General features: G+C 33.9%; 2 protein-coding genes across 2 annotated transcripts; both read right to left on the bottom strand.

The window, feature by feature from the left end:
- Nucleotides 1-307: 307 nt before the first annotated feature.
- On the bottom strand, nucleotides 308-2067 carry LOC145120986 (uncharacterized). The gene is made up of 3 exons (XM_079056763.1): nucleotides 1827-2067; nucleotides 1540-1733; nucleotides 308-739 (listed from the first exon to the last, which is right to left on the bottom strand). The coding sequence occupies exons 1-3, from the start codon at nucleotides 1920-1922 to the stop codon at nucleotides 469-471; spliced, it is 561 nt and encodes a 186-aa protein (XP_078912889.1). The 5' UTR covers nucleotides 1923-2067; the 3' UTR covers nucleotides 308-468.
- A 2731-nt stretch (nucleotides 2068-4798) lies between these two features.
- LOC145120154 (uncharacterized) lies at nucleotides 4799-7732 on the bottom strand. The gene is made up of 8 exons (XM_079055966.1): nucleotides 7462-7732; nucleotides 7312-7380; nucleotides 7181-7240; nucleotides 6955-6993; nucleotides 6813-6878; nucleotides 6130-6738; nucleotides 5569-5640; nucleotides 4799-5216 (listed from the first exon to the last, which is right to left on the bottom strand). Exons 1-8 carry the CDS (start codon nucleotides 7573-7575, stop codon nucleotides 4983-4985), a joined length of 1263 nt encoding a protein of 420 aa, XP_078912092.1. The 5' UTR covers nucleotides 7576-7732; the 3' UTR covers nucleotides 4799-4982.
- Between the last annotated feature and the right edge of the window lie 1696 nt (nucleotides 7733-9428).

The following is a 9428-nucleotide window of genomic DNA, read 5'->3' as shown; positions in this document are numbered from 1 at the left end:
CTAGGAAAAATAACAAAATATAGTGCTTTTATGTTATTAACCCCTTTTTTTAATGTTATTAGTAGCTTTGCATCTAAAAATATTAGAATAAATATTTTTCATAGTTTAATGGATTTTTGTGATATTTGGGTCCTTAAAGAGCCTTATTTTTTCTGCTTCAAGACTAGGAGACTCCCCAGAGTTGGTTCATCATTTTTGGTGAAAATATAAAAACGTCTTGTCTTGCATTTGCAAATGTCGTTGCATTACCCCTCCTAGCCCTATGGGCCTATAGAGAGCCGATGCTTCTTACCCAATGAGCATAAGGTGATGGTTAATAATTATCTTTATTTAAGATTATTTACATTTCATGTTATTTGGTAGGTTTACACATGGAAATATGCAAAGTACTAAAATTATGATTTATGTGACAAATTTAACACAAATGCTATGAACCATGCTTTTATGTTGTTTCGATTCTTAGTATTGTCATGGATGCACGGGGCTTTTCTCTACATCAACATCACCAACGGGTAGCTCAATGTCAAGTTGTGAGGTTGTTTGTATAGACGAAGATACAGAAGTATAAGCCACAATCCCGAAAAAAGAACTGAAAAATGAAAACAAGGCACCAGCTACAAAGAGCCCGGGCTTTACAGCGTAGCACGTAAGCCTACCATGGTATTTTTCTTGCATGCGCTCTTGATTATATAGCACCAAACCAGCTAAAAATAGAATCACTGCTACAACCGACGCTATCCTTGATTTTTCCAAAAAACAAAAAAAATAAAAAATCATGTCAACTCAAAGAAATTTATAACACCAGACTAGTCAAGATTTTTGTATTATTTTGACTAAACTGCACAAATAGTCCTTGTGGTTTGCTCAAAATTGCCCATTTGGTCCAAAAATGTTTGGACTAGCACCAGACACACACACAGAGAGAGAGAGAAAGATTTATTTTATTTTTATTTTTATTTTTATTTTTTATTTTTTTAAATCTAAAAATAAGAAAAAAAAAGAAAATCATATTAACAGGGGCAAATTCGTCATTTTGAAAAAAATCAAAACAGATTGGACCAAACAAACAACAAAATGAAAACTTTGGACCTTTGGTGCTAGTCCAAACCTTTTTGGACCAAAGTGGTAATTTTGAGCAAACCACAGGGACCATGATGTGAATGATAAGGTCATGCACGTCTTTTGCACAGACGAGAATGAGAGAGTCGGTGCTTTCCTTTTTCTGGGCAGGGCAACAAATTGCAATTTTGTTAGTCGTTGGTCGTTCCCAAGAGTATGGACCAAGCGCATAACAAAAACAAAGAGTATGGACTTTCCGAGTTAAAAAAATAAGTTAGGGACCAAACGCGTAAATTATCCCAAACCATAGGGACCATTCGTGTAATTTACTCTTTTTTTTTACTGCATGTCACCCCAAAATTTCTCATGCCAACTCCATTTTGGAGTGTTTCATATGAGGTGATTAGTTAGCACTAAGCCAACTTGATGATGGTATGCTCGCAAGATATATATAGTCCAACAATCTAAAATTTCACATACCATGACAAGATATTGAAGACATTACTGTTTTTGATCGGGGTTGATGTGTAGCCACTAGGACGACAACAGCACCCGACTACAATGAGTAAAAGGATTCGACTTATTATTGTGCACACAAGCGCCAATATTCCAAATCGGATCGCATGACTACTAGGATAAACACATGATAAATGCTCGATATAAACTTTTGATGCCTGCATTAGGTGCAACATACGAACATGGTCAACGACTATTGCAATGAGTTGATGTTATGGAAATATGATGAATTTTTTTGGTGTTATTGTTACCTTAATCCTAGTAGGTTCAGCAGCAAAACCTGCTACCATAGATGTTATTCCAAGCACCGCCACGATGCCGCTAACCACCACCACTTTGGCCATCATTTATGAGCTCAGGTCGACCACAAATCAACTACCTTTTGGGTCTACACGACTTGTTGAAACACCCACGAGTAAGACTTGTTGAAGATGAAAGCTTATGCACCCTTAAATATATGCAATGGAAATTACGACGAATATTCATTTTTCTTGTCTTTTCTTTTTGTCTATGTTTGCAGTTTGCTTTATGTTTTGATTTTATTCAAAAGTCCAGAGAAATTAGGACAAAGATAATATTTTGTGTGATTTAAATTATTTAAATAAAGGTTTTTATGTTTTTCACGACACTGCTTTGTTGAAATTTCAAATTAGTTTCGCAACCTAATTAAAAACTATTATAAACCTATATTGAGAATATTAATGTCTCTTTTATTGTTCAAATGTAAATGTACATGACTACATATAACATATTAACATTTAACTTTAAGGTTTTTTACGATAAACACGCCGATAAAAATGCAAATAAAAGAAATAAAGAGTATAGGAATTGATGTGGTTCATGGAATAGATCGCATAGATTGATTTTGTATAACCAAATTAATAACAATCCAATCCACTTCATCTATAAAATGTCACCAATTAGCCAACAAAAAATCTGGCAATCCGAGACACGAATACACGAATCTCTGAGTGACACGACTCGACACAAATACACGACACGAATACATCTTGAAAATTGAGATAAATTTTATTTCTCTTCGTGTATTCATACCGTGTCAAATTTGTGGCTGACACGTTTTCATGACACGAATACACGAATTGTCATTTCCTTGTATAACCCCGCCTTTTATTTCAAGGTTATGCCATCGTAAGGTTTGCTATATAGATGGTCCTTATCAATGTCTATAAATTGTAAAACATTGATCGAACAGTTAAATCGGAAATATTGGATGCTAATAGACCTAAATCCCAATATTAAATAATATTGATGGTAAGAATATAATTTTACTATCATTACAACAAGGGTGTAACTGATTCTAGCAAACTCATAAAATATATGACACCGACTCGAAAAATAGTTAAATCAACTTGGTTCAAGAGCTCGACTTCAAGATACTCGAGTATCTTATCGAGTCGAGCTCGAGTATTGATTACTTGGTTCGTCAATTGCTTAATTGAGCTTAGTTTTTTTAAGAAAAAATCTAATGTACTCATAATTCCATATATGTACTAGACGAGATTGTACCCTCAACCCAAGGAGAGAGCATAACATCTGATACCATTGTGTACGAAGCTCTTTTGTAGTTGAGCTTAGTTACATTTACACTTTTACACTCTATTCTATTCATATTTCCATAATCACACATAGTCTATTCGAGCTTAATAGAACTTCTATAATGATTTACACTTAGTTATCCATGATTGTCACTTTGGATCTAATAATATATTGTAAGAAATAATGACTTAATGTTTTCAGTAAGTTTAAGGAATGACATGACCCTAAGAAATATGAAAATATAACTAAGCTCGATATAAAAATAGTCGGAATCGACTCATGAATTTAAATGCTCGAGTTCGAGCTACTCGAGTATCTTATCGAGTCAAGCTAGAGCATTAAATTATTGGCCCAGTGAAGCTCTCGAGCTAATTGAGTTTAGTTACATTTACACTTTTACGCTCTATTCTATTCATATTTCCATAATCACACCTAATAAGTTAATAAGTTAGAGCAAGTTCGTGCTTAAAATGAATTTTTTTATATATAATTTAGGGTAATAACTAATAGATTCGAGTAGAGTCGAACCGAGCTTTAAAGTGTTGATTACTTTATCGAGTTTGAGCATGTGTTGGAATATTATGGCTCGGTCGAGTCGAGCTCGAGTTTTTTTATTCGAACCGATTTTCGAGGTTGTCAGTACACGACTCAGCTTGTTTACAACCCTAATTACCATCGGTTGTCACTTTGGGACTAAAAAGCCTTTATATACATCATACTTCAACTATAAGTATATCATAAGAAATAATGATTTAATATGATCAGTCATACGTTTAGACTAATCTTGGTTTGTTATGATTCCCTCACAACAAATGCATGTAACGTTAATGGAAGCAATCACACAACTATTGTGAAGAAACCATGTTGAGCTCTAATTAATATGAACTTCTTGATAAATACAACTTTTGTTTCACTCAATGAAGCTATTTACTCAGCTTCCGAAATGGAATCGACAATGGTTATATACTTTGAACTTTTCTAGCTAACAAAAAAAAAATCATCTAATTAAACAAAACACAAAACCTGAATTATACTTGAAATAGTCTTGGCATGCAAGCTCACATATGTGTAACCATTTATAAGAAGTTCTTCCTAAGACCATGTTTATTGGACCAAAAGAGTCGACCGGTTGGTTGTATAATACATATATAAATCAATAAAAAAAGAGAAAATACATAGGGGGTGTCTTGAGTTGATGATCCAAGTAGGGTAGCCATCAAAGATTGCAACCTTACTTCTCCAATCCCCACAAGCCACGTGTATTTTTATACTTCTAATTTTTAATAAAAGTGTAAGTATTATATATAAATGGAAAAAGAAATAATATTTTATATGTTAGGTTGGGTTGTTGATAAATGATAAAAATGTTAAGATTGGTAGTAGTATTGGTTGTATAGATGGAAGGGTGAAAAAATAATATTTTAAAGAAAAATTGGGTTGTGACCTATCATTGCTAAACATAGTCTAAACACCTATGTATACCACAAATATCTTTTTCATATGTTTTCGGGTGGTTATTTTCTTGGTTTTGATTGTTTCTGTTAATATTCATATAGAATATAATTCCTTGGTAGTCTTGGTTAACTAGTTTTTTAATTATTTGTTTTTCCCAAATGAATGTTGTGTTCACATCAACACTATGAATTAGTTTAAGAATCCCTACACATAAACACCAAAGATCCAAAATATTACATACCATAACAAGATATTGGCTACTAGATCAAGGTCAAAGTAGAGCTACATGCGCAACAATCGCGCAAAATAAAAACAACCATCAAGTTATTGTACATCAATCCTTTATCAAATTACACCATTTCACAAATTAAAAGAGAAATACAAAATATTATGATTCAAGATTCCGCAACGGGAAAAGCGGATCCAAGTTTAGTTCCAAGGTGATAACACTTGATATTCACGGAGTATGGACCAAGTTCAACATAGTTCTCTTCACCTCCCATATAAAAACATAATGTGTATAAAGCAATCTCAAATTCCGGACTCACTCCAATCAACGTGCTCGATACCGATTTCAACACACCGTTCCATTCAAATTGGATTGTCAGCAACTGACTCTCGGAGTCAGGCTGCCAATATAGGTAATGTACTTTATTAATAATTATTTAAACCAGCAACATACTTTAATTTTTATTTTTCACAATGAACTTGCATTTCCTTACCAATAATAGCAACATTTTTTTACACATTAGTTTCTTTACTCATAATAGCAATGTACTTTCGTTTATCGCTAAGAATATGGGGATTGTAATTTATTTTTTGCATATTGGTATTGTTATTATGGTTAAAAAATAAAATATGTTATATATATTAGTAAAAAAGAGTAAAGTACATTGTTATTTTGTGCAATTTGCTATTAAAAGATTATTCGATAATTATTTTGAAAAAAAATACAAGAGGAATGGATGATGGTTTGCTTACTGTCGCCCCACGCCTTCGCGGAAAGATGTATCCTTGATAATTGACTCTCCCCTTTGCTTCTTCCATGTAGAACTTCATACATAAAACAATTTCTTGGAATAAATAATCCCACATGATATAATTCAAAAAAAAAAAAAAAATCGTTTGGATCTTTCGCATAATTTAAGTATAGGTATTACTTTGTTTGGCATAACAGTAGGGCTAGTAAAGATGCTATATGAGAAAAAGGACAATTTTTTGTTCCACCAAAAAAGGTGGGACCAATACTGATGTTAATGAGACAAAAATGTCAACTTTTTGTCATCTGATGTTAATGAGACAAAAATGTTAACTTTTTGTCGTGTACAAAAACGTGGAACACAGTAGGACTAGTACAGTACTAACGTTGATGGGATAAAAATATTAACTTTTTATCTCACACAAAAAGGTGAAACAAGTTGAGACAGTGTCAATTGGACAAAAAAGACAACATTTTATCATGTGTAACAAATGCAGCCTAAAAAGACGACAAAAAAGACAACATTTTGTCATGTGTAACAAATGCAGCCTAAAAAGACGCACCTGAAGCCAATTATGGAAGCCTGAAACCGACTGTTCCCCGCGACTTTTGATTTCTCCAACAAAAACATGTTCAAAAGCCGAAGAACAACTAGAGGTGCCACCACGACCATATAAGTCAAACCAAAGACTTGTCAAAAGCCCTTTAAACTCCGCATAATCATGGGATACAATACCTTTAGCACAAAGATATTTAAAAAGGTATATAATTGGTGCAGTTCTACATATCTCTTCAATGAAACCAGCTTGTTCTTGTTTCTCTTGAGAAGTGACTTGTTCTTTATATCCTTCATGTGGATTATAGTTATCTAAAAGAGAACAGAATCGAGAAATTGTAGGTTTTTTTAGAACATCTTCACTTAACCAAGTGAAGAGGCTTCCTTCTGCCATATCTTGCTTTTGGTATGTCTTCTTTCCTTCACCACAGTCGATTTCATAGTCTTTTCCAGGTGTTAAACGGTTGTAATCAAGCTCCCATAGCTTGTTGCAAGCTTGGCTGAGGTCATTGAGTTCATCTTGTGAGGGTTCCATTTGAGAAGTATGTGAAACTTCATTAGAATATTCTTGCTCATTTGCAGGACGTTTGAAGTTTTCCCAATTGGCTTTTTGAACCTGTGAGTTTTTTGGTTAATAGATGTTGTTATTTGAAGTTAAAGAAGAATGGAATAACTTAATAATGTAATAACCTGTTGGTGTTTTCTTGCAGGCTTCTTCCCAACAGTCTCCCAGCCATCATTGTTTTCCTCTTCAGTCTGTATTCATGAACTTAAACTGTTAGATATTAAGTTATTAACAATGGTGATAGATTTGTAAGAACAACTAAACTACCTTTTGATCAGGATGCCTTTGATTATAATCATTCACAGCCTGCAATTCAGACATTTCTTACATTATGTTACAATTCAGACATTTCAATAACATGAACACATATGAACAGGAAACTTCAATCAAAATGATCTAACAATTTCGTCAACAATTGAACTTGTTGACTTTATGTATGTCGAATCAGCAGAAAACAGATCAATCCACAATCATCAAATTAACTTAACATTACCTGTTGAGGTCGCCTAGAAGTGTTTGATCCACCAGATCCCCATTGTTCATTCTTTTCTTCCTATAAAACCCAAACAAAAATCTCGATTCACTTTATGAACCTAAAGCATAAAAGCTCAATTTCACACGAACCTCATTTCTTCGATTGCTGTTTCTACTATGTTTCTGTTCATCTTCATCATCCTTGTCACCGGACACAACCTGTGAATCATCCGATCCATCAGTAAACAAAAACTTTAAAAAGAAAAAAAGTAATACATAACTCGATCAACTGTACTTTACCTGCGCCCACGAAGTAGATCTAGATCGTTCATCAATTTCATCTTCTTCTCTCTTCTTTTCTCGATCATCGTCTCCAAATGCCACATTAAGCAATCCTTTCACTAGACCTTCCATTCTACAGAGGGTTTTTCTTTTTCAGACTGTGTGATCGATGATTCGAAGGTCGTTAATGGCGAAATTGTAAATTCATACGGATAAAGGCCTTTCAGTTGGCTATTCTTTTTCCAGAGATATAATGTGTAAATTTTACATTGGATTTCAAGTTTTAAATATGAAGTACATGTCCTTGAAGCGTTGGAGTTGTGAACTTGGGAAATTTTATAGTTGGAAAAGTAGTTATTTAATGATTTTCTACTTTTTTTGGATCGAGCAAACGTGTCAACAAGTCAATGGTAATAAATCGGTTTTGTTATCAGATCTCGTTTTTGTCGGCAAACTTATTTTCGTGCATTATTTTGTTTTTATGTATTTATATTGATTTATATATATATAGACAAATAGTAAAAGTGTAAGGATTTTATGAAGAAGAAAAAGGATATTTACAAAAGTGAATAAACGTAGAATATATATTTGATCTAACTCATATAACTTTTTATATTTACCAAAAATAAAATCTGAAACAAAGACATTTTGGATTTTAAATAATATATAATTATATTTTTTCTCGATATATAAAATATACTTTTTAAAAGTTCTCTCTATTTATTTATGAAATGGTCATTTTGAAACATTTCACGCTACGGGTGAGCATATTAACCGAAAGTCCGATAATATTGTGAATGATAAGACTGAAAGTTGGATGCCCGATAATACTGTTACAAAATCTCGATCCATCAAATGGATTGTGTAACGGCACCCGATTGATATGTAAAAGTTTTCAGCACAATGTCATTGATGTCGAAATAGCTATTGGTCAACATGCTGGGAAGAGAGTATTTTTGCCAAGGATTCCTCTAAGTCTATCTGAAGATGACATGTTCCCGTTCAAGCTGAAGAAAAAAACAGTTTCCAATTCGATTATGTTTCGCGATGACGATCAACAAAGCTCAGGGACAAACAATTCCAAATGTAGATATTTATCTATCGGAATCGGTTTTCTCGCATGACCAACTTTATGTGGCATTATCTAGAGGGATATCACGTTCCAATACAAAGGTTTTAGTGAAGCTTGACGAACAATTCAACGCCAGTGAAGTCTATACGTCAAATGTGGTATATAAAGAAGTGTTGCACGATTAATAGTGCACACTCAATCATCTATTCGTGTGCATCAATAAAGAGTCCCAACTTTTTCATTTTTAGTTCTTACGGATTTCGTTTATGCCAGCATGACTCTCATTGATAATTGTTTAGACGTAGTAACTATTTGCGCAAAAGAACTAATCGCCGCCTCTACAAACTAATTTCTGAAAAAACTATTCGCATCCGGCGCTTGGCGCGGGTAAACAGCTAGTTGATTTATATATATAGACAAATAGTAAAAGTGTCAGGATTTTATGAAGAAGAAAAATGATATTTACAAAAGTGAATATGTAACGCCCCGATTCTCAGGTATTGTTTAAATAAGATTTATTGGGTGAAGCTCTACTCGACGAGTTGGTTGACCTACTCGTCGAGTAGCAGCGGGGTGGGATCGCGTGTTAAGTGACCTACTCGACGAGTCCATATTGGGACTCGGCGAGTAGGAGCTGGCAGATGAAACCCTAAATCCCGGGGTTTTGCACCCTATTTAAGGAAGCATAAACCTCCTTTGGCCTCTTTGCAGTCCTTTGAGAGCTCAGAGAACCCTAATTCGTGTGGTGTTTCATTCTTGTGTGTGTAAAGCTTTGGAGAGGAGATCTTGTGAGGAAAGGAGCTTGGGGAAAACAAAAGGGCTAGGAGCAAGGAAGTGTGGGAGATCAGAAATCTACCTCAAATAGCATCATTTGGAGGTATCAAGTCGTCATCTTTTCTCCTTTTTCTTTCTA

This window comes from Lactuca virosa, chromosome 6 (assembly GCF_052849685.1).
Source record: "Lactuca virosa cultivar CGN04683 chromosome 6, Lactuca_virosa_CGN04683_v6, whole genome shotgun sequence".
NCBI lineage: Eukaryota > Viridiplantae > Streptophyta > Magnoliopsida > Asterales > Asteraceae > Lactuca > Lactuca virosa.
This window is presented reverse-complemented; position numbering and strand designations above follow the sequence as displayed.

Coding starts and splice junctions, on each gene's coding strand:
- LOC145120986 (XM_079056763.1), bottom strand. CDS start 1,922: ATGATGGCCAAAGTGGTGGTGGTTAGCGGCATCGTGGCGGTGCTTGGA. Junction 1,734..1,826: donor CTGAACCTACTAGGATTAAG/GTAACAATAACA, acceptor CACCTAATGCAG/GCATCAAAAGTTTATATCGA. Junction 740..1,539: donor GTCTTCAATATCTTGTCATG/GTATGTGAAATT, acceptor GGAAAAATCAAG/GATAGCGTCGGTTGTAGCAG.
- LOC145120154 (XM_079055966.1), bottom strand. CDS start 7,575: ATGGAAGGTCTAGTGAAAGGATTGCTTAATGTGGCATTTGGAGACGAT. Junction 6,994..7,180: donor CTTCTAGGCGACCTCAACAG/GTAATGTTAAGT, acceptor TCTGAATTGCAG/GCTGTGAATGATTATAATCA. Junction 6,879..6,954: donor AAAGGCATCCTGATCAAAAG/GTAGTTTAGTTG, acceptor TCATGAATACAG/ACTGAAGAGGAAAACAATGA.